At 37.2% G+C, this 25771-nt stretch overlaps 4 protein-coding genes across 4 annotated transcripts in view; 1 reads left to right on the forward strand and 3 right to left on the reverse strand.

Moving 5' to 3' along the window:
- Positions 1–25771, forward strand: part of LOC117991552 (putative phosphatidate phosphatase) — a 362451-nt gene that overhangs the window by 215087 nt on the left and 121593 nt on the right. The window lies entirely within an intron of this gene.
- LOC117991780 (mitochondrial potassium channel ATP-binding subunit) overlaps positions 1–25771 on the reverse strand; it is a 325288-nt gene that overhangs the window by 60151 nt on the left and 239366 nt on the right. The gene's annotated exons all lie outside the window — the stretch shown is intronic.
- The window catches only part of LOC117992053 (dystrophin-like), a 248937-nt gene continuing 235478 nt past the window's right edge, over positions 12313–25771 (reverse strand). Inside the window, exon 12 of the mRNA XM_069505508.1 lies at positions 12313–12360. The gene's annotated coding sequence lies outside the window, so the exon portion shown is untranslated. The remainder of the gene's footprint in view (positions 12361–25771) is intronic.
- Positions 13480–15584, reverse strand: LOC117991712 (forkhead box protein D1-like). Its single transcript, XM_034979313.2, is given in 1 exon segment — positions 13480–15584. A coding segment is annotated over 1 exon segment (1074 nt). The 3' UTR covers positions 13480–14510.

The following is a 25771-nucleotide window of genomic DNA, read 5'->3' on the forward strand; positions in this document are numbered from 1 at the left end:
ACCCAAGTTTAAACTTGCTCCGCAACACAGATTAGGACCCATGAATAGGAGTAATGAAATAAATATTTTGCCGGTGGGGCAGATTCGTTGACGCCTGGCTGCTCGAGCCCCCAATTTGGCGAGCTGGCCGTTTCATAAAACACCCGAATTGTTTGCAGTAAAGTAGCATGAAAGATTGCGTGAGATTGGGCGGAAACTAACTACTGCTTTTTGTCAGTTAGAGAATGGTGGAATAAATCATTCGAATGAAGGCATTAAGTGAGTGTAATAAAATCCTAGAGTCTATGTGGTTGTTTTATTGTACGGCTAATTTTAACCGACTTCATCATGATCCATAGCCGACAGAGCATGGGTCTCCTCTCAGTATGGGAAGGGTTTGACCATAATCCACCACGCTGGTTAAGTGCGGATAGGTAGACTACACACACCTTTGAGAACATTATGGAGAACTCTCAGGCATGAGGGTTTCCTCACTATGTTTTCCTTCACCGTTAAAGCAAATGACATTTGATTTCTTAAAAATCATAATAAGTCCGAAAAGTTAGAGGTGCGTGCCCGGGATCGAATCCCCGGCCTCCCGAATAGGAGGCGGACATCCAAACCACTAGAAAGCTGTGCCACTAGGGTATAGTAGGGGTTGAGTAGGGTGCTTACTTAAGTACGACTAATTTTGGCCGAAATAAAGTAGACCTACCTAATTCTGAACATATTAACAATAACATTCTGAACATAATAGTATTAAATTATCAAAGGTTTTAATTGAATTTATTTTAGTTTCAATTTTTTTTTTGTAGTTTAGTAGAATTGTTAATTATTTCAAATCCCCCCCCCCCCCCCTCCTTTCTCAGCGGATGCCTACGTCGTAATAGTTACCTGCATGCCAAATTTCAGTCTGATCCGTCCAGTAGTTTGAGCTGTGCGTTGGTAGATCAGACAGTCAGTCAGTCAACTTTTCCTGTTATATATTTAGATAGCTGATCCCCGCGGCTTCGCCCGCGTAGATTTAGGTTTTTAAAGATCCCGTATAGCCTATGTCACTCAGGAATAATGTAGCTTTCTACTGGTGAAAGAATTTTTAAAATCGGTTCAGTAGTTCTAAAGATTACCCCCTACAAACAACCTTAACGACATTACCTCTTTATATAATACTTACGGAACCCTATTTTTTTCCAAAATAAAATATAGCCTATGTTACTCGTGGATAATGTAGCTTTCGAATGGTGAAAGAATTTTTAAAATCGGTCCAGTAGTTTTGAGCCTATTCAGTACAAACAAACAAACAACAAACAAACAAACAAACAAACAAACAAACAAAGTTTTTCCTCTTTATAATATTATTAGTGTAGACAACGGGCCGTGCAGCAGAAATCGTAATATTTTAATTTCGCCATAACTTCAAAACCAAACGTCCAATTTTAATCATTCAAAGACCAATATTATCTCCATAAACTGTTCTTAGTGATGAAATCATTTATTTTGATAAGGATTAATAGCATGAGTAAAATAAACGCGTTTAAATGTAGTCCAAAAAAAATTCAAGATTTTAAATAAAAAAATGGTTGCTGTGCCTCACTCGACATAGATGGGTATAGTGTGTCGCGGACTTTTTTGTAGATATTTATAAGATCTACAATTAATTAGAACATTTTATAGTTCTATCTTTTATAGTTTAGGCAGCGTACGCAAAATAAGTAACTTTTCTGGTTGATTTTTTACACCTTGTGTCCGAAAAACCCAAATATCTTACGGAACCCTATTTTTTTTCCAAATAAAATATAGCCTATGTTACTCGTGGATAATGTAGCTTTCGAAAGGTGAAAGAATTTTTAAAATCGGTCCAGTAGTTTTTGAGCCTATTCAGTACAAACAAACAAACAAACAAACAAACAAACAAACAAACAAACAAACAAAGTTTTCCTCTTTATAATATTAGTGTAGACAACGGGCCGTGCAGCAGAAATCGTAATATTTAATTTCGCCATAACTTCAAAACCAAACGTCCAATTTTAATCATTCAAGACCAAATATTATCTCCATAACTGTTCTTAGTGATGAAATCATTTATTTTGATAAGGATTAATAGCATGAGTAAAATAAACGCGTTTAAATGTAGTCCAAAAAAATTCAAGATTTTTAAATAAAAAATGGTTCCTGTGCCTCACTCGACATAGATGGGTATAGTGTGTCGCGGACTTTTTTGTAGATATTTATAAGATCTACAATTAATTAGAACATTTTATGGTTCTATCTTTATAGTTTAGGCAGCGTACGCAAAATAAGTAACTTTTCTGGTTGATTTTTTACACCTTGTGTCCGAAAACCCAAATATCTTACGGAACCCTATTTTTTTCCAAAATAAAATATAGCCTATGTTACTCGTGGATAATGTAGCTTTCGAATGGTGAAAGAATTTTTAAAATCGGTCCAGTAGTTTTTGAGCCTATTCAGTACAACCAAACAAACAAACAAACAAACAAACAAACAAACAAACAAACAAACAAACAAACAAAGTTTTCCTCTTTATAATATTAGTGTAGATGTAGATTTGTGAAGTTATAAGTAGATAGGTAGGTATAAGAGGCAAATCAAAGTGTTCAAATTGTTTCCGAATGTCCGTCTGTTTATTAGATTCACAAAGGAGGCAAGGGTCTGTTTCCCTAATAACAATATGTGATGTAGTATGGACATAAGGGTGGTACCAATATACATATGTATAGGTACCTACTTCAATCATAGATGTACTTCAATCAATTAAGTACTGTACCTGGCAGAAAATATTGTACATCGACCTTTAGAAAGAGACAGCGGTTTCGTAGAGCGTTGTCTCTGTCATTGGGACCGACAAAACGTCACATAGGTATGAGCACTGACTGAGCAGAGACATTAGTGACAGAGACAACACTCTACGAGGCCGAACTCTCTAAAGGTCGATCTAAAAAGAACCACCCGGAAATAAACCAGGAACCACGCTATGCGGCTATTCGCACCACTGAACCAAATAGCTTGTTCAATCAAACACGTACCTAATAAAAGACCCATTACCACAAAATTTGCAACCTACTTTGTATAACAAAAAAAGGTTACAACTAACAGCAGGGGTGCTCCAAAACACGATAAAAACATCTCCAAGCAAATTCAATAAGAATCGAACCCACGACGCATGTGTTCAAGTACCATCAAACAGTATACACTCTGCTGCACACGTTATAATACTAACATTAGTACGACAAAGTTGTATATTCCATACAGTTAATATAGATTGAAGGACTTTGTCAATGTGTATTTTGGACATGTTACATTTATTCGCGGGTAGTTGTTTAATTGACATGGAAAAATCATAGGGGCCTTTATGCGAGATGGGCATAGCTCGACGGGTGGTTATAAGTACCTGCATAAGAATTTTGAGGTTATTTCGTGTTCATAGAAGTTGCAGACGTGGCAATAGGCAATAGGCAATCACTGACCATCTTATATTAATATGAAATGAAAATGCAAAATTTGTTACTTTGTTGGCTTGTCCTTCAAAAAGCTTTTTGTTTTGCATGGCTATAGTTAAAAATAATTATTATTGTTTAGAGAGCAATCTCCACCTGGCAAACTTAGCTACCAAACACTACATATTCAACTGGGTAAACCAATTGAGTGAAATAATATATCTTACTAGCTGATGCCCGCGACTTCGTCCGCGTGGAATTAGGTTTTTCATAATTCCGTGGGAACTCCTTTATTTTCCGGGATAAAAAGTAGCCTATGCCACTCTCCAGGTCTTTATCTATACCCATACAAAAAATCACGTCAATCAGTTGCACCGTTGCGACGTGATTGAAGGACGACCCAACAAACCAATAAACCAACAAACCAACATCATCATCATCATCATCATCATCATCATCATCAGCCTGTGGACGTCCACTGTTGAACATAGGCCTTCCCTAAAGAGCGCCACCACACCCGGTCCTCAGCCTTCCTCATCCAGCCACTTCCCGCCAGCCTCTTTATATAGTCGGTCCATCGTGCTGGAGGGCGTCCCATATGTTAGGAGTTTCCTTGAGGGACAAGATCCGAAATGAGGAGATCCGCAGGAGAACCAAGGTCACTGACATAGCCCAAACTATTAGCAAGCTGAAGTGGCAGTGGGCAGGTCATGCCTGTCGTAGAGGCGATGGCCGTTGGAGCCGGAAAGTCCTTGAGTGGAGACCGCGTTTAAGCAAACAAACCAACACACTTTCGCATTTATAATAAGGGTACCTACTGATAACAAGGGTACTGATTACCGTCATCAACTTTCTTTTATTTCTTGTTTATCAAAATGTTGTTAAAATCTCCGAGTACACGTACCTACCTACTAACAATACTTGAAGTGGTGCGTCTAATAATATCAATGCTAAAGGACGCCTCTATTATATTTTTTATTCTTTGAGCGTAGAGCATTGTTAGAGCTAACCAGTAACTAAGGCATGAATCGCAAATATCAGCATTAAACGCTCAATTGATTTCACATTATTATGTGGACTCTGTAAGAAGTGTTATAAAAGCCGCCAAATATAAAAGCTCTGTAAGAATTATTTAGTAAAATTATCTTTGGAAATTCTTCACTTTTGCTTATTCGCAATTGAAGCGTGTGTTGGGACTGTTTTTTCTGAGCACTATTATGAAAATATAATATTATTACTTAGGTGTTTACTCAACAGACGATATCCAGCACGCATCTGCTACTGGAATTTAGTAGACAACGTGCTGAGAAAGATTCTTGTGAAATTAAGAAGTATCTACCTAATAAGCAGTGGCGTGCAGTTCATAGAGGCATAAAAGCACTGCTTACCCAAGAAATAGTTACCCTAGTTGAAATAGCTTAGTGCTCAATGTAAGTAGATACCTTCCTAACTACTGCTTATCCTGGCTTGGAACCCTGTGCACGCCACCGCTAATAAGTACCTACTTACTCGCAACACTAATATTTTATGACCAGGGTAAGGACGATATGAAAATTTCTTCTCAAAAATCAATTTTTCCATACAACCGTAGGTAGCCCAAGATTACTTACTTATAATGTTTATACACTTACCTACTTACTTTTTACACAAACAAGTATGGCCGCAGCTCTGCTATGACGCCGTGTGAGGTTTCTCAAACAAACCAACTGACAGACAAGAAAAAGCCGTGATTACGCTTATCGTGATAAGGCCCGAATTAACTCAAGGAAACAACGAGATGTTTTAGAGCTTTTTTTTGGGTGGTCTCGACTCTAGATTACTTATATTACTTATAGTCATCTTCTCAAAGAAAGTTGTATACAAGCTTCGATAGGTATAGTTAGTTACCAATGGCCTAGTGGTTAGGACGTCCGCCTCCTAATCGAAGGTCGGTGGTTCGATCCCGGGCACGCACCTCCATCTTTTTGGAGTTATTTGCGTTTTAAGTACCTAATTAATATCTCTTGCTTTATCGGTGAAGGAAAATATCGTGAGGAAACCTGCATGACTGAAACTACCTTCAATAAATAAATTAATAAATAGGTAACCGCTATTTTTCCTAAAATTTAAAATACAATAGGAGTCCGGCTACTGGCTACATGCTCTTCCCTCTGCCAACCTGGGCACTATGTTAGACCATACGACACTTTCTGTTCTCATTGGTCTTAGGCTTGGCGCCACAATAAACCAGCCTCACCGTTGCCACTGCGGTGACTGCGTTGACGCCTTCGGCCACCATGGGCTCTCCTGTTCGAGAAGCGCTGGACGCTTCTCCCGCCATAGTACCCTTAACGACATCATCCGGAGGTCCCTTGCCACCGCCCATGTGCCAGCTGTACTAGAACCTATTGGTTTGGCACGTAGCGATGGCAAGAGACCTGATGGTATGACGCTCGTACCATGGAAGATGGGCAGGTCGCTTGTTTGGGATGCAACTTGTGTAGACACTTTAGCTGCATCCCACATTCAGGCGACCTCCTCTATGGCGGGTGCAGCGGCCATCAGCGTCGAAAAGGCCAAGAGGCGCAAATATGAAAACCTCGATGGGAGCTTCGTATTCGTGCCTTTTGGTGTGGAGACCTTGGGGCCGTAGGGCCCGGGGGCTCGAGCTCTTTTTGAAGAAATTTCGAAAAGAGTTATCGAGTCAACCGGGGACCCGAGAGCTGGCAGCTACCTTGGTCAAAGAATTAGTTTGGCCATCCAAAGGGGTAATGCTGCCAGCATCTTGGGTACAATGCCTCGCTGCGGTGGTCTCGATGAGGTTTTAGATTTAATTTAATTTATTTTAGTTTTAATTTAATGTTGTTTTTTTTAGATTTAAGTTTATAAATTTATTGTCTAACAAATACAATTACATTTCCAAACTTAATTCTATATTTACCAAAAATCTAAATATACTTAGTTAGGAATAAGAGACAAGAAACTTCGCTATTCGTGGAAATATATTAACTTTCACGTATTAAAACCACAGTATATTTGCCTAGTTCTAATAAGAAGCTATAATATTACATACCAAAAGATCTTAGAACATATAATTTGAATTTCCGACATGTTTCACTCAGTAAACACCCATTGATTTTAAACTTATGACATTATATTTATCTACTTATAACTCTACCTACATATTTATTAAAGGTAAATCTGGGGCGAGAAAGCGAAGGGTTTCGTACGCGACCAAAGGTTGACCATCGCCATTCAGCGTGGCAATGGTGCCAGCTTAATAGGGCTGGGCACCTTTGGCTCAGGGGCGGTCTGTTTGACGACGTTTAATTTTAAATTGGTAATGTTTATTTAAGTTTGTATGTTTTAATTTAATATTTTTAAGTACTTTTAATTTAGATTTAAGTTTATTTAATAGAATCCCTACTTAAACTTTTAATATTTAATAAACAAATTAATTTTTATTTATCAAATAAAAGTCATAATTATAGAAAAGTGTGTTTTTCATGTACCTACCTACAATTTTGGACTAATAGTCGTTGAGGTCTAAGGTGCTGGAATATGGAGGCTAGTGACCTCGTACCAGAAAAGAAAGCGTTGACAGACCCTCTACTAGGTGGAGGGGGCCGCTGGATTCAGGTGGCGCAAGACCGTGGCGTGTGGAAGTCCCTACAAGAGACCTGTGCAACCTGTGTGTGTATATGTGTGTACCAGAGACCAACAGTGGACGTCTATCAGTTGACGGTGATGATAATTGATGATGATGATGATGAGAAGTTGGGGACCAAGGTACTGGAATAGTAACCTCTTACCAGTTAACGTAGCCTTGATAATCCTCCTACTAGGTGTAGAGCTCAGAGTCACTCAGCGAGCGATGGAAAGAGCTATGTTTGGAGTTTCTCTACGTGATCAAATCAGAAATGAGGAGATCCGTAGGAGAACTAGGGTAACCGATATAGCTCAACGGGTTGCGAAGCTGAAGATGGGCAGGGTACATAGTTCGCAAAACCGATAGACGTTAGGGTCTCAAGGTGCTGGAATGGCGACCTCGCACCGGAAGGCGCAGCGTTGGAGGAAACAGCCCCCTCCCCCACTAGGTGGACGGACGACATCAGACGAGTAGCAGAAAGCCGCTGGATTCAGGCGGATCAAGACCGTGGCGCGAGGAAGTCCCTACAAGAGACCTATGTCCAGCAGCTATCGATTGATGATGATGATGATCATGATATGGATGCTACCAATGTCTACCGTGACCGTATTGTTCCTCAAAATTGTTCGTAATCTTTAGAAAAGCCTTTTTGTGTGTAAGCATCATAAATTAGATAACTTAACGTTGCTTTCGTTTCGTCACTCCTTATCATCGAGATTTGAGAAGTTTTCGTAACTCAGTATCTTTGTTTTCCCAGTGCGTTGAAATATACGTTTGTGCGTTTGTCTTCGGATTGACAGAAGAGTTTTTAGTGTAAGAGCAGTGATTCTATCGACAGTGCGGCCCTAGCCGAGGCACAATCGGATAAATCAATTTCACAGGAGATAAAAAAACGTAAAATACTTAGGTACTTGTCTTTTTAAATATAAAAGGAAAAGGTGGCTGACTAACTGACTGACTGACTAACTGATCTATCAACGCACAGCTCAAACTACTGGACGGATCGGGCTGAAATTTGGCATGCAGATTGTGTATTGAGGTATTATGACGTACTTATAGGCATCCGCTAAGAAATGATTTTTAAAATAGGTGTTTGAAATTTGTGTAGTCCACGCGGACGAAGTGGCGAGCATAAGCTAGTAGGTAGGTATATTAATAGAACTTCAGCCAAAAATAAAGACATAAAGTTAATATATAAATAAGAAGGTAACTTATAAATGAGTATACCTATGCATATTTAAATAACTTTAGCCAGGTGTAATTAGCAAAGGGGGTATAATATTTTTTACGTTTTTTTTATTTGTAATTGACTTTTTTCGATTACACTTTTTTAGTTCGTTAGCCAGCAACTCCTTGACTATCAGAATAAACAATGCCCCAATTAAAACAATCCGTTTTATCTGTCCGTGTAAATAGAAATGAAAACATGGTATTTTTTATTTTTTTAGATCTCATCAGTTTGTGCTACGTTTCGCAATTTTCACGTTTTGAAATGTTACGTTGCTTGTCAATGACAAAAAGGCTATGATCATGATATAACGACTTTTTAATTAACAAACAACATTATAGGTATTATGTATATATTATGTATATTATTTGAGTATAATTATAAGGTAGGTATACATAATTATAAATTGTTAAGCATACCTACCTATTTTTAATAGATTTAAGTATAGGTAAGTACTTAGGTACTTAGCTACTTTGGCAATCGGTGGATTTTCCTTAGGATTCCTTGTACCTACTTTTAGGTACATTTTGACAAGTTTCAATGATATTTCTCATTTAAAATTATATACATATTATTATAATTTCATAATCATATAGGTACAGCGTGAAAAAATTTGGAACTATTATTCAAACCACGGCGCCTGGTTGACAAAATGACACACAAACACACAGCTGGGCATAGCTCTCTTGTGGGGATTTCCACACGCCACGGTCTTGCGCCGCCTGATTCCAGCGGCTCCCTGCGACTCGCTTGATGTTGCCCGGCCACTTAGTGGGGAGTCATCAACGCTGCGCCTTCGAGTGCGAAGTCGCTAGTCTAGCACCTTGGGACCCCAACGTCTATCGGTTTTTCGAACTATGTGCCCTGCCCATTACCACTTCAGATTCTCCACCCACTGAGCTATGTTGGTTACTCTGTTTTTCCTACGGATCTCCTCATTTCTGATTTGATCTCATAAAGTACAGTACGCGGCAGAAAGTAATGTACCTACCTACATCGGCCTTTAGAATGACATTTCGGTTTTGTAGAGCGTTGTCTCTGTCATACCTATGAGACGTTTTGTCGGTCTCAACGACAGAGACAATGCTTTAAAAATCTTGTTCTAAAGGTCGATGTACATTACTTTCTGCCGCATAGGTACTGTACCGAACTCCAAGCATAGCCCTCTCTATCTCTCGCTGTATGAAAGAAGGAGAACTCTGTTTACCACAGCAAAAAAGGTTCTCGATTAAATAATTGCTATTTTTTATTACCAGAGCCTACGTCATGTAGGTCAAAGTCAACCTTGGCGTCAATATAATAATTATTATTAGCAAATACCTTGGCAAATACACATTAAAATAGCCTGTTGAGAGGTACAGTCGGTGACAGTGACACTTGACGCGTCAGATAAGAGCTTAACAGCCGACATTTTCTACACTATTTGCTGAGTCAACATTTAAGTACATTTATGCTTAGCATAAGTTAAGCTAATGTGTTTTATGAAGCATGTTGCGAGGGCTGATAAATTGCCTAAATTAAAAAACTGGTCAGTGGTCACGTAGTTACCAGATTTCAGAACACGCATAGATTACATAAATAATTATGGTCCCGTATAACCACGATAGTTGTTAAAAACTTTGACTGTCATTATTTCTTATACGGTAGTTTTTTCAAAAAATCTCTAAAAACCTAATACCTAATGAATATAGATAGATGATCCAGGCTGTAAGGTGGGTAGGTAGGTATAGGTAGGTACTCACGTGGTTAGTCATCGTTAGTCCGACTGCTACGGTAAAGGCAGGATAGATGCCCCACTTTTTGAAAAAGCGTTCTAATTTCAAAAATAAAAATATAATTTGAATAATTCCTGTTAGTATAGCTAGTTTAATCTTTCATGTAACGTTACCACTAGTTTTTGTTGGCCTAACAATTACTGGTTTTGCAGAAATTGAATTTTCGCAGACCCATTTTTTTGGAGATAAATGCTTTTTGATGGGGTTAGATGCCCCGCCATGAAAATGCCAAGGAGGATAGATGGCCTATGGTGAAAAATAAGTAAAATATGTAATTATTAAAATTTTGAAAATACTAATAGGCTACTTGACTCTTTTTTTAAGTTGGTCTTAAATGGTTAATATTTGTCCTATTATATCAAAAAAATTAAATTTTTTTGCGCCCTAATAACCGTAAAACTTTAATTTAAAAATATATTTTTCTTAGACAGGTGAAAACACTGGTCGGCCATGTTTGGCCGATAGATTATCTGTGCTCTGACGTCATGCATTTGTAAACAACAGCATAACCTCCCAAATTTTAATAAACATGACGTCTATACTAGTTTACATGAAAAATATAGTAATTATCGTTATTGTATCATCCGAGAAAGTAAAAAACGCATCGATAAAGACCACAGGAAAGTTGTGGATTAGAGTGCCCAGTGAAATAAATATACGTAACACGCAAAGACTTGCTTAAAGGGATCCTATATGACTAACGACTTCAACCCAAATTTATTTTTGCAAAGATCACTTTGTTGTAAGTCTTACTTAATAACTTATTCAATTTCTAAAGAGAAAACGATATTTTTTTACGTTTACTATGAGTTTTTAGAAATATATAAAAACTAGCTTATGCACGTGACTTCGCCCGCGTGGACTTCATAAATTTCAAACCTCCATTTAACCCACTCAGGGGTGGAATTTCAAAAAATCCTTTCCTAGTGGATACCTTCTCTTTACCTACAAAGAACACACCCACCAAATTTCATGTATCTAGGACCAGCTGTTTAGGCTGTGCGTTGATATATAAGTTAGTCAGGACTCTAAATTTTATATATATGGATACTACGTTAGTCCCCGCGTGACATAGGGATGACATTTCTTTGTTTACATATTTAATGACGTCACATCATGGCTGACAGCGTTTTCTGCGTTTCAAATAAAAATAACAACTGTATTTTTTTAAATTGGATTTATATATCCATCCTGCGTTTTTAATAATTGTTATTGATATATTTCGTTGTCTTAAGCAAAATACTATAATAAATAATCATTTATTGGACGAAATTAGATATGAGTCAAGTAGCCTATTATTATTAAGCAGTTCAGACCACAATTTAATTTTTTTTAACCCTAAATTAGCGGTTTTCAGATTTTTCCCCTCATGTCTGCTATAAGACCTACCTTTCTGCCAAATTTCATCATTCAAGGTCAACGAGAAGTAGGTACCCTATTGTTACTGAGTACAGACATACAGACAACAAATTGATCCTATAAGTGTTCCGATTTTTCCTTTTGAGGTACGGAACCCTAAAAAGGGTATAATACCCTATTATTTTACAAATTAATTGTTAATTAAGTTAATCTATGTTATAAGGTACGATAGGTTTGTCATAATATACATATCTATTGTATAAAAGTCCTGTAAAAAAAAGATAATCCATACTAATATTATAAATGCGAAAGTGTGTCTGTCTGTCTGTCTGTCTGCTAGCTTTTCACGGCCCAACCGTTCAACCGATTTTGATGAAATTTGGTACTGAGTTAGCTTATATCCCGGGGAAGGACATAGGCTACCTTTCATCCCGGAAATTGATGAGTTCCCACGGGATTTTTATAAACCTAAATCCACGCGTACGAAGTCACGGGTATCAGCTAGTAAACCATAAGTAAAGCAACCCTATCCCTATTAGACGCAACATTGTATGATACAATAACAAAATTAGCAAGACTTAAATAAACTTGTTACCAGTGCAAATCTTACGACAAACATTTGTTCTGTCTGTTATTTAGTATTAATATTACTGTAACATTGTTTTAAGGTGATCTACAGGATGCTCTACATTTCTCTGAAAAATATTTTTTTTGCATAGAAAATAAGAAACCTTTTAATAATTTAAAATTTGAGTAGGACAAAATAAACTATAATATTCCGTTGTACACAATTTCTAAACTAAACTAAAATGACACGTCTACATCTATTGCTATCCCTTTCATAATGTTGCTTGCGGAGAAGGATAGCACTAGTTTTAGACCTGTTAATTTAGTTTAGTTTAGAGATTGTGTACAAGAGAATCAGCCCCAATTGTTCTATTTAATTTCTGATCATAAAATATACTTACATTAATTTTAAAGTACTTTATATATTATATTACTAGCTTATGCCCGCGACTTCGTCCGCGTGGAATACACAAATTTCGAACCCCTAATTTACCACCTTAGGGGTTGAATTTTCAAAAATCCTTTCTTAGCGGATTTCTTCGTCATAATAAATATCTGCATGCCAAATTTCAGCCCGATCTGTCCAGTAGTTTCAGCTGTGCGTTGATAGATCAGTCAGTCAGTCAATCAGTCAGTCAGCTTTTCCTTTTTAACCGACTTCAAAAAAAGGAGGAGGTTCTCAATTCGTCGGAATCTTTTTTATATATTTGACTAGCTGATGCCAGCACAAACTACTGGATGGACTGGGATGAAATTTGACACGCAGATAGCTATTATAACGTAGACATCCGCTAAGAAAGGATTTTTGAAAATTCAAGCGGGTAAAATACGGGTTAGAAATTTGTGTAGTCCACGCGGACGAAGTCGCGGGCATAAGCTAGTACTTAATATAAACTGTAATCACTATTCAATTTAACTTTTAATTATTAAATATACTTACCTACATTAGTGGAAGGAAAAAAGAGGAGAGGACCAAAGAAAAGGTGGATGGATTGTGTGAAAGAGGATATGCGTGAAAATGGGGTGGATAATACGTTGACGAAAAACACAAGTGAGTGGAAGAAGAATACATGTTGTGCCGACCCCACTTAGCGTGGGATAAGGTATGGAAGAAGAAGACTTACCTACCTACATTGTTTGAATTTCTCTACACTTCATATTTATTTCAATGTTTACCAAAGTAGTTATATTTTAGTAGGTATTTACCTAGTATATATTTAAAAATAAAAATAATTGAGCTGAGGTGCAAAGGTGGCAACCCGAGCGTATGAAGCTAGAAACACTTTTTAGCTTCCTATCTTTTAATACAATTAGATAACTTTATAATCTATTTCTGAAAAATGTGTAGATTCAGAGCAAAATTGATGATAGAGGTGTGAATATTTAATTTATGTTGCTTCTTTATCTCACCGTCTCGCGTCGTTTATAGAGTTTGGAAATGGAGTGAATAAGCAAAAGCTTTTTCGAAATAATTGAAATAACGGCATGTCTTCTATAGTTATATATTTTGTATCTTATTGGAAATAATTACACAAAAATATATGCTACAATTAAAACTACGTAATAAATACAGCTTGTTTTTGGCAAAGTAGTCCTTACTGAACAATATCTACTTATTTCCTAGCTAATTGTAACAAAAATTTACATATAATATTTACAGTTTCTATATTTTGTAACTACTCTGTACAAATAATGACTAGATTTTTATTTTTTATACACAGGCATCGTACTTTTTCGTATAAATATTGATGTTTACCTGACAAAAAAACAATTTTCAATCAAAATAACAACAATTATTTTAAAATACAATTTGATTTATCTTTACATAGGAAGGTAAATCATTTTAATATCAAAGTCATATATTTAAAAAAAAATTTATTAAAAGTTTTATTTAGGTAGATAGGTACAAGAATTTTGTCTAGATGTAAAAAATTGTCTGTTTATATTTCCAAATATAAAAACGTTTTATAGTAGATACCTAATAAATGTAAGTTAACCAAATAATTACCAAGCTGCTATCAGATGAAGAAAACAAATTATTTAGTACGCTATTTTTATCTTAATTATATTTATTTCACGGACGAATTTAATTTATTTTTACATTTTTATTTTATCTTTCCAAACATGCTGTATATCTCTTCAAATACGACTCACTTCGCCTTTACCACATGAGTAGGTAGATATCCTTACTCTCTGACTTTATATTCTTAAGTAAATAATACCTACTACGGCAAAAATACGCAGTGTAGGTAACTATTATGACTGATTTGTTCATCAAAAAATAATTATTATTAAAGAAAAAACAATAAAACTAAAAATAATTATTTTACACCCGTAGCGAAAATTTACATTTTTACAAACTCCCATTGCAAATAAAATACACCATTGAATCAGCCGTGTAATGATATCGTTAACTCCCTCACACCGAAAACCATCGCGCTTCTGCAAACCACCAAAACAATGTCCGTCGGGACGTTCTAAAATGAATTAAAATTAGAAACGCACCCGTTTAAGAACGTTCATCTCGCCCAGTCGTCCGGCGGCATGCCCTGATGCAGCGGCGAAAACGCACTACGCCTCGGCTCAGAAACTTGGCTTTCCTGCGAGCCGATTATAGATTCTATCGAGAAACCGTTCCGCGACCTCTTGCTTCGCGTATCCGTGGTTTCGTTTAGACGCGGTGGCAACGGGACCGGCCGTAAAGTTGCTGGCGGCGGTCGCGGCAGCGACAGTAGAGGCGACGGCGGCAAATAACACGGCAAAGGCAACAACGGGGCATAGGCTTCCCTCGCGAGCATCGCCACCATCGCATGAGCATGCTGCAAAGACGGTGCCGGCCGTTTATACCTCTTCCGACGGCGGAGAAAACTTCCATTATCGAACATATCCTCAGCCAACGGATCCAACGTCCAATAGTTTCCTTTCCCCGGATTCCCGGGCTCCCGCGGAATTTTTATAAAACAATCGTTAAGGCTCAAGTTATGCCGGATAGAGTTTTGCCACGCGGGAAACTTTTCGCGGTAATACGGGAATCTCGTCATGATGAACTCACAGATACCGCTAAGAGTCAGCTTTTTATGTGGCGATTGCAGGATGGCCATGGTTATTAAAGCGATGTATGAGTAGGGCGGTTTTATTAGTTGGGATGATGACTTTGTTTTTGGCTTCTTCGGGGAACTCGGTTTCGTATCGCTAGGGCTGGACGCGTCGTATCGCTCTGAATCGCTGGAAGGCGGGGGTAAGTCCGGCGTGTCTTCGTCCACGGAGACGTAGGTGTCGTCCTGCGGATAGTCGTCGCGGTCGTCGCGCAGGTAGTGCGGCAGGTAGAGGCGAGGCGGCGGCCGCAGGTCCAGCGGCAGCTCGCCCTCGATGATCATGTCGCGGTACTGACTCAAGTCACAGTCTTCCATGGCACCGTCACATGTCAGAGGTGCGTTGAGGCGCGAGGCACGGCACGGACTGCAGCGGGCCCCGGCTCGCCGGAGGCCGGCCCGCCTGGCTCCGCCCTGAAGGGGGTCACCCACTCCGCAGTTTACGTTTCAGTAAACACAACAATTGTCGTTATTATTACTGCGGGTCGGAGCTTTGTGCATGAATTTCAGGCCGTTGACTAATAATTATTAGGCTCCCTATCGATTTAACTTTGTTGCGGTATTTATTTTGGTCGGCGGGACTTTTTCGTTCGGTGGACGCTTGTTTTGTCCGCAGTTATTTTTTTTCAAATCAGTCGTAGAAACCTACATTTTATAAGTTACTTAGGTAGTAGGTACCTATATAAAGTGTTTTTAATTATTTAAATCACTCATTTAGAAATTGGTTGTAGATATAAAATAAATAGATATGTTATGTAATTCATTTTGTTTAATGTTTATTTCTTTATAACTAGGTACCCTCTTTAAGATTTTAATAAAATAGCTTTTAATTTTTAAAATGGTCATATACCTACTTATCTAACATGCTTCTACTTTAACTTATAGATATAGATATTTCCGTAAATGTACAAGCACTTAAAATAAGTTCCCCACAAAAAGTAGGGTAGGTAGCAAAATTGTTATCATACTTGAGTGCAAAACATTTTGCCTCAAACCGAAACGAGAGTTTAGCTAAACTTTTACCGCGAAAAGATGCGAAAATAAATATGAAAAAGCTCCAAAGAGATCCCAACAAAACGAGGAAAAGTAACTGTTTACCGAGATACGTATAGAAAGATCCTTTAATCCTTAAAGGACTCTATTGAAAAAAATCTCATAAAGCGAATTCTAACACACAATTCAGGTATCACCGAATAAAATGCGCGTAAAGAATATCCCTTAACGAAACGCCCCGACAATACGCGTCTCTGGAAAACCCTCGTGTGTGTTTCCTACCAAAACATTTACCCCTCGGGCGTCGAGGGAAAAGCTATGCGAACGACAGGGACGGACTACGCGAGCGACAGAGAGGGACGAGGTCCGTGACCAATCGTCGAGTGTGCCTCTTTGGGAGGAGCTTCCTAAAGCTAACATGTCAGGGCGGAGCAATAGATCCTATTATTGTCTGGCAAGGCAAATAATATTTTGCACAATGTACACATTGGGGAAAAAGGGGGGTAGGGTGGTTGCTAATTTATTCTCAACTTCGGTTACGGGTTGTTTTTCAGCTTTGCGAGGCTGTTATTTAAATTGGACGCTGCCAGTTATTTGTATGTAGCCAACTGTAGGCATTGTCGGCTGTAATGAAGGAATTTTCCCGTTTTCCTGAAATTCTGCGATCGTTTACGCACGGTTACCGGTTTAAAGTTTGTTTGATTTTGTATGTTGTCTGTTTAAATTATACTTGCGTGTCATATTGTGATGCGTGTTTGTATGCAGTTGAAACCGCATTATAGGTAATCTTCATACCTAGTAGCCTAGTAGGTATGGGTACGTTAGTACTATTAGGTACATATTCTGTGGTATGGGTAACTGTGCCTACAAAGTACAAAGCTCGTAGTTTAGAATTAATGACTGATTATGAATAGATAGGTATCTACCTAGGGTTTGATTACCCCACAAAATATTTGTTCCAAATTTTTTTTTCTCTAGGTAGGTACTTAAGTAGGTAGGTAGGTACCTACTACTGATTATAAATTACCTACTGAGTAAAGCCGGGTGTGAGACATGTATAATGGAAATTAGGTACTTACGATGTTTTAAACAAATTTCTGTTTATTTGTTCGTGCGTTTTGAGAATTAAGATAAAACTTTTGCAGTCAGAATAAAGTAGGTACTTACTATACCTACCTACCCACAGAGTGGAAAAAAGGGGAGGGGATCTACTTATACCTTAAATTCTTAAGTTAGATCATTTTACTAAAGTAAAAATTCCCTTATTTTTAAAAAGAAACAAAACTGCATTCAAAGGTTTTCTGAAATTCGCTTGTCTAATGTCTCACCCGGAAATCGAGCCAGCGAAAAATCCGAAAAATAAACCTACCTACCTAATATATAGTTTCATAGTTTTTATATTAGTTCTGCTTAGTAGAGGTAGGTACGATACTTCAACTTCAAGATTCTAAGGGGAATTCTACTTGGGGGAATCCACACCACCCTTGACGACGTCCCTGTTTAAATAATTATATTACCTTTCTTTTGACAGTTAAATGAAAATAAAATTTAAACTTTGCTTTGTGTTACACATAAGCTATGATTTTTGAGATTGCTTTTACATTTTGTACTAGGTACTCTATTTATCATCACCTACCACCTAGGTAGGTACCTACTTAGTTCCATTTTCAAAACAAGAGCACGCAGAGCATAGCAGGCCTAAGGTTTGGGGCAATGAGGGGCCTCGAAATACCGAAACCGTGGTCTATAAGTGGGACAGGGGGTAGCCAACCCGGGCCTCACCTCTAGCTGGGGCCTCTAGATCTTGAGCAGTCCTATAGTAAAATTCTATTCAGTAGATAAATATGAGCCAGTTGTAGACGATCCTAAAAATTAAAAAAAAAAATATAAGCTGGAAGAAATCTCTGTTTAGAGATAAGCATTTCCAATGTAACTTAATTTATTATTACTTTGTAACTACAATTTTGGTACATGAATAATAAAAATAAAATAAAAAATATAATTACCTACCGAATAAAAAAAAATTAGGTAGGTAGATAGGTACATACTTATCCCATCCCTGGTTACGCTCCTGTTTTGACATTTTCCTAATAATTATGTGTATACCTATCTATCAAACATTCATCGCATTATTAAATGAAAATCTCCATCGGTCTCTCCATCGTGCTCTTTGTGGTACCTAAACTTTGATTTCTATGACTCTTTGATTTTCAGGGATGAAAATTTTAAGGATGCAACTTGCAAGCTATGTCTGTAACAAAAAGATGATGTCCACAATTTTGTCCACGTGGATTTAGATTTTTTTTAATCTCTTGGGAACTACTCGTACCTATTTGACCGTGGGAATTATTTTGACCTGACGCTTGGTCCAGCAATGTGCGGGGCTGCAATTACATTTATGGCATATAATATTGTACTTAGGTACCTATTATATCAAATCTTTTGAAGAGCAACCGCACCGAAGTTCTTGCTGGTTTTTCTCGGTAGGAAAGCCGAAAGGCATTCCGAACCAGTGGTAGATGCATTTGACGATTCAAGTACCAAAAGTACCAACATACCTACTTGTAAAAGTTTAATTGAATAAAAAAGATTTTTATTTGTAAGTATGTACCTACCTATTTTATTATGATTTTGATTTTCCGGAACCAATAGCCTATGTCCATCCCCGGGATGTACCTAAGCTATCTCTGTACCAAAATTCGTCCAAATCGATTTTAACAGATGGACCGTAAAAATCTAGCAGGGCAAGAAATCAAGCAGCTAGGCATACCTAGGCAGGTACAGGCAGACAGACACACTTTCGCATTCATAATATTAAGTATGCATAACTGCTAATAAGTAGTCTAATATAAAGATTATAAAGTACCTATGTAAGTATGTCCTAATTAGGAACCTATACTTATAACTTCAAGCACTTAGGTACCTTAAGGGGAAACCACCCTATCCCTGGATACATCCCTGTTAAATATTTCTTTTCTCCTGACAGTCGAATGAAAATAAAATTGAAACCTCTTCAGTGCAAAGGGTTCTGGTATCTTGCGTGAGAACTGAGAACGTGTTCTCTACAAAAGAATAAGGGGGGTGAATTTGATACATTCAATTTCGTATCGATCATCTTACACTACAGTCTACTTATTTTTTATTAACTGAGTTAAACTGTAAACAAGTCGCTTCTCGCAGAAACGCACAAGAGATGTAGGTAAGTACCTACCTCAGTACGCGGCAGAAAATGTAGGTACCTACATTGGCCTTTAGAGTGACTTTTCGGCTTTGTAGAGCGTTGTCTCTGTCACTCATACCTATATGACGTTTTGTCGGTCTCAACGACAGAGACAGTGCTCTACAAATCTGCTGTCACCTTCTAAAGGTCGATGTACATTACTTTCTTAGCGTTTAAACTACCGTGACTCGTGAGTGATTTCCATTATAAATAATATCTGTCCCGGCTGTCATCTGTGTATCTGTCACGTAAGTACAGCCTGGACAGATATTATTTACATTACTTTCTGCCACGTAAGTACTGTACATTCCTAAGCATTGCCCATAGGATAAATTTTTCCGACAAACTATCGTGATACGAGTAGGTACCTATAGTAGGTACACGACAGGTCGAGATGGCAATCGGGGTAGCTATAGTATAGCGGATAACCTAGAGGTAGATAGATACCTATAGCGCTGCCTGTAGCCTACCTATGTATAGCGCTGTTAGTATTAAAGTAACGGAAGGTAGGTTGTTGATTAGCTAAACGTGCGGTAATCCGTCAAAGCGCAACTCGGCGCAAACATTTCCATTTGCAAGATAAGCATGCGGGCCTCGTGCCTCGCTGCCGCTATGAGATTAGGTATCCTTGCATAGCCAAACCAAAATGTGTGCCTGTAGTATACCTAGTGGATAACCTAAGTATAGATACCTAGGTACCTATTAAGTTGCACCTACTTATTTTAAAAGACGTCGTCGCACGGAAGTTGCATTTAGACAGTTTGTAGGGGGTTTTCAACATCAATATGGTTTGTCTAGTATAGGTACCTTTACTAACTTATTTAGTTATAATTGTTGTAGGTAAACACGGAACTGCATTTGGCCTAGGAGGCTGATGTCTAAGCCACTAGCCTCTCGCTGCTTCTATGTACCTACCTATACTTGCTTCTTTCTGTACCTAGGCAAGTAGGAACCTACTAAGTAGGTATGCACTCGTACAAAATCGATGAAGAAAACGGCGAATTACCACCTACTTACCGTCAGAGATATTCTAAGTCATTAAAGTCTACTTTTGGAGAGTACCTACTTAATATATATAATACTAGCTGATCCCCGCGGCTTCGCCCGCGTAGATTTAGGTTTTTAAAGATCCCGTATAGCCTATGTCACTCAGGAATAATGTAGCTTTCTACTGGTGAAAGAATTTTTAAAATCGGTTCAGTAGTTCTAAAGATTACCCCCTACAAACAAACTTAACGACATTACCTCTTTATATAATATAAAGATTACCCCCTACAAACAAACTTAACGACATTACCTCTTTATATAATATATAATAAATACAACGGGCCGTGCAGCAGAAATCGTAATATTTTAATTTCGCCATAACTTCAAAACCAAACGTCCAATTTTAATCATTCAAAGACCAAATATTATCTCCATAAACTGTTCTTAGTGATGAAATCATTTATTTTGATAAGGATTAATAGCATGAGTAAAATAAACGCGTTTAAATGTAGTCCAAAAAAAATTCAAGATTTTTAAATAAAAAAATGGTTGCTGTGCCTCACTCGACATAGATGGGTATAGTGTGTCGCGGACTTTTTTGTAGATATTTATAAGATCTACAATTAATTAGAACATTTTATGGTTCTATCTTTTATAGTTTAGGCAGCGTACGCAAAATAAGTAACTTTTCTGGTTGATTTTTTACACCTTGTGTCCGAAAAACCCAAATATCTTACGGAACCCTATTTTTTTCCAAAATAAAATATAGCCTATGTTACTCGTGGATAATGTAGCTTTCGAATGGTGAAAGAATTTTTAAAATCGGTCCAGTAGTTTTTGAGCCTATTCAGTACAAACAAACAAACAAACAAACAAACAAACAAAGTTTTCCTCTTTATAATATTAGTGTAGACTAGCTGATCCCCGCGGCTTCGCCCGCGTAGATTTAGGTTTTTAAAGATCCCGTATAGCCTATGTCACTCAGGAATAATGTAGCTTTCTACTGGTGAAAGAATTTTTAAAATCGGTTCAGTAGTTCTAAAGATTACCCCCTACAAACAAACTTAACGACATTACCTCTTTATATAATACAACGGGCCGTGCAGCAGAAATCGTAATATTTTAATTTCGCCATAACTTCAAAACCAAACGTCCAATTTTAATCATTCAAAGACCAAATATTATCTCCATAAACTGTTCTTAGTGATGAAATCATTTATTTTGATAAGGATTAATAGCATGAGTAAAATAAACGCGTTTAAATGTAGTCCAAAAAAATTCAAGATTTTTAAATAAAAAATGGTTGCTGTGCCTCACTCGACATAGATGGGTATAGTGTGTCGCGGACTTTTTTGTAGATATTTATAAGATCTACAATTAATTAGAACATTTTATGGTTCTATCTTTTATAGTTTAGGCAGCGTACGCAAAATAAGTAACTTTTCTGGTTGATTTTTTACACCTTGTGTCCGAAAAACCCAAATATCTTACGGAACCCTATTTTTTTCCAAAATAAATATAGCCTATGTTACTCGTGGATAATGTAGCTTTCGAATGGTGAAAGAATTTTTAAAATCGGTCCAGTAGTTTTTGAGCCTATTCAGTACAAACAAACAAACAAACAAACAAACAAACAAACAAACAAACAAACAAACAAACAAACAAACAAACAAACAAACAAACAAAGTTTTCCTCTTTATAATATTAGTGTAGACAACGGGCCGTGCAGCAGAAATCGTAATTTTTATTTTTTATTTTATTTTTTATTTTATTTTATTTTATTTTATTTTATTAGATATGCCAACGATAAATTGTAACAACATTCACAAATATTAAAAACATGTCACAAACAATTCCAGTCCTACTACAATCATCAATTATAGGCATATACAGCATTACATAAGTCTCCGATTGTGTTAACAATAAGCTACCTACATTACAAACTTTTAACATTAACCACTAATTAATAAATATAATCTACAGCTAAATTAATAGATACAATTGCTTAATTAATTAAATTAGGTAAGAGTCAGATAACGATAACAATTTAAGGATTAAAGATTACGACAATGTCAGCTCATTCATGGAGTACAATTTTTTCTTAAATTTAATTAGAGAATCGTGGAAGATATCAATGTCAGTGTATGTTAAGTTATTGTAAGAGTTCATTAATCGATTTGAAGGGGCAAATTTTCCTAGATTACTTTTGGAAAAATGGGGCAAGAAAGTTTTATTTACAGGAAGTCTAGGAGGTCGTCGTGGGACATGGATGTTTATCAGGTTCAATAGGTCAGGGGAATCCAGAGTGTTGTGGACAATTTTGTGCAGAGTTATTAAGTCCGACATAAGCCTGCGTTTTTCCAGGGATTGGATTTTAAAGTGTTTCATTCGTATTTCGTAATCGGCGCGATATGGACATGACTTATCTTTGAAGGCCAGGTACCTTGTGAAGGAACGCTGAATTCGCTCTATTCTTGCCGTATGAGTTTTGTAATGCGGATTCCATGCTGGGACTGCATATTCTAAGATACTGCGGGTCAGTGCATTAAATATTTTTATAATGCAATTGGTACTTCTGAGATCGTTGGTATTGCGTTTAATGAAACCCAGCAACTTCCACGCTCGGGTTGTTATGCGGTCAATATGTTCTTTGAGTGTAAGCTTACTATCGATCATGACACCGAGATCACGGATGACTGCAACCTCTTCAAGCTGTTGCTTATGGATAAAATAATGAGTTCTTACAGTGTTCTTTTTGCGCGTGAATTTAATGTGTGCGCATTTTGAGACGTTTAGAGTCATTCTATTCTTAGTACACCAGTCCTCAATAGAGTTCAGATCCTTTTGTAGTAGGTGACTATCTTCGATAGAGTAGATTTCTCGATAAAGCTTAAGATCATCGGCAAATATAGAGCACTTACTATAGCGTATAATATTGGTTATATCGTTAATAAATAACAAAAACAGTAATGGTCCCAAGTGTGAACCTTGGGGCACTCCGGATGTTGCAGTGAAGGGATCAGAGGTGAAACCCTTCACTACTACCCTCAAGACTCTATTAGCAAGGTAAGATCTAAACCAAGATAGCAAGGGGTCGTGGATCCCGTACCCACATAGTTTTAAAATAAGGATGTTGTGGTCTACTTTATCAAATGCACTGCTGAAATCGGTATATATTGAGTCGACTTGTTGTTTGTTATCCACACACTTGGAAATGTACGAAATATAACCGACCAGATTGGAAACTGTGGACCTGTTTCGACAAAAACCATGTTGGTCAGCTGATATAATGCTCTTCGAATAGTGAGACAGAATTGGACATACTAAGCTTTCAAAAACTTTTGAGAATGTATTTAGCATAGAAATGGGTCGGTAATTTTGGACATTATTTTTGTCCCCTTTCTTAAAAATGGGGAGAATGTTGGCCGACTTCCAAAGGTCGGGGAAGGTTGAGGTTGCTAACGAGTTGTTGAAAATCATTTTTAAGGGTAAAGTAAGGTACTTGTAGGTCTTTTTTATAAAGATTGGGGGTATCCCGTCAGGTCCGGCTCCCTTGCTAGGATCCAAAGATTTGAGAGCCTTACTAATCTCGCGTTCAGATATATGTATGTTAGAGAGCGACTTCTGTGAAGAGTGGTCCGCAAAGTTTACTAACCGGTTAGGTGTTGGATCAGTGAACAGGGACGAGAATTGCTTCGCAAACAGGTTGCAGATGTCTTTACCAGAATTGGCCGTACTACCATTGAGCGTCATGTCGGAGGGAATTTCAGAGGAAGAAACATTACGTTCTTTCACGTAAGACCAGAACATTTTAGGTTCGCGCGAGATGGAGTTCTCAGTTCTTGCTATATAGTTCAAATAACAGGATTTGGTTAGGGCTTCAACTCTGGTTTTGGCCAGTGAGAACTCAAGGTAGTCTCTTGGATTGTTGTAGAGTTTCAGACTTTTAATATTTTAATTTCGCCATAACTTCAAAACCAAACGTCCAATTTTAATCATTCAAAGACCAAATATTATCTCCATAAACTGTTCTTAGTGATGAAATCATTTATTTTGATAAGGATTAATAGCATGAGTAAAATAAACGCGTTTAAATGTAGTCCAAAAAAAATTCAAGATTTTTAAATAAAAAAATGGTTGCTGTGCCTCACTCGACATAGATGGGTATAGTGTGTCGCGGACTTTTTTGTAGATATTTATAAGATCTACAATTAATTAGAACATTTTATGGTTCTATCTTTTATAGTTTAGGCAGCGTACGCAAAATAAGTAACTTTTCTGGTTGATTTTTTACACCTTGTGTCCGAAAAACCCAAATATCTTACGGAACCCTATTTTTTTCCAAAATAAAATATAGCCTATGTTACTCGTGGATAATGTAGCTTTCGAATGGTGAAAGAATTTTTAAAATCGGTCCAGTAGTTTTTGAGCCTATTCAGTACAAACAAACAAACAAACAAACAAACAAACAAACAAACAAACAAACAAACAAACAAAGTTTTCCTCTTTATAATATTAATAGTGTAGATAAATATAATAAACCCTTGATATACTAGTATGTCTTAATGTTTTGAAAAAGATTTTTAAAAATTAATTTATTGAAGAAATAAAAGACTAATTGGTCGAATGAATGTGGGTGAACTATCTTCATCGAATGGCAAAACCCGCCAAAAATTACTTACACAATAAGTTGAACTTCACTGACGCTATCAATGATATTAGAAGAAAAACTTGTAAACCTAATATCATTGGACGCTATAGGTAGGTATAAATCGCGGCTTGATAGGGCAAGGTACCAGCCTATCACACCGGCAAAGCCGTATAGCGTTCTGTTTCAGGATTCCTTCGTTTTACTAGCTTACGGCATAGATTAATATGTATACCTGAAAGCTTACGGGTCGAACGAATATTGTACCTACCTAAGTCTCATTCTATTTCCCTAATGAACCGAGAGAATTTGAATAAAGAACACTTTCAATGCCTTTGATACCTTCCGTCCAGTATATTTTAGCATTCCTGGGATTTCTCTTTCCTAAAGGCTAAACGCCACCCATAAAGGAAATAAACTACATATTATTTCAAAAAATAAAATTTACCGCCTTACAGCGCCATCTATAATGGAAAGTAAAATTACGAAGTAAAGCGCCATCTGTTGAGCAGTAGTTTAACTACTTAGCACTGTTATGAATAGAAGAATTCATAATAGTTTGATACAGTTCGCATAGATGGCACTTAGCTTGAGCTATGTATTTTCGATCATAGAAGCTAGATGTCGCTATTCTTAATAATTAAAATTGTAGCTGGCAAACGACTTCAGCTAATTTTTTTGTAGGGCCAGTGAAGACTGAAAAAATCGAGCGAGTGCACCGATTTACATAGGTTATTGAAAGTATTTTTATAAGGTTTCAGTCAAAAGTTGCAGTACCTACCAGTAGGTCTTAATTTTAATGAACATACCTAGATAGGTATGAATAGGTATAGGTACATA

This window comes from Maniola hyperantus, chromosome 20 (assembly GCF_902806685.2).
Source record: "Maniola hyperantus chromosome 20, iAphHyp1.2, whole genome shotgun sequence".
In the NCBI taxonomy this organism is placed as follows: domain Eukaryota; kingdom Metazoa; phylum Arthropoda; class Insecta; order Lepidoptera; family Nymphalidae; genus Maniola; species Maniola hyperantus.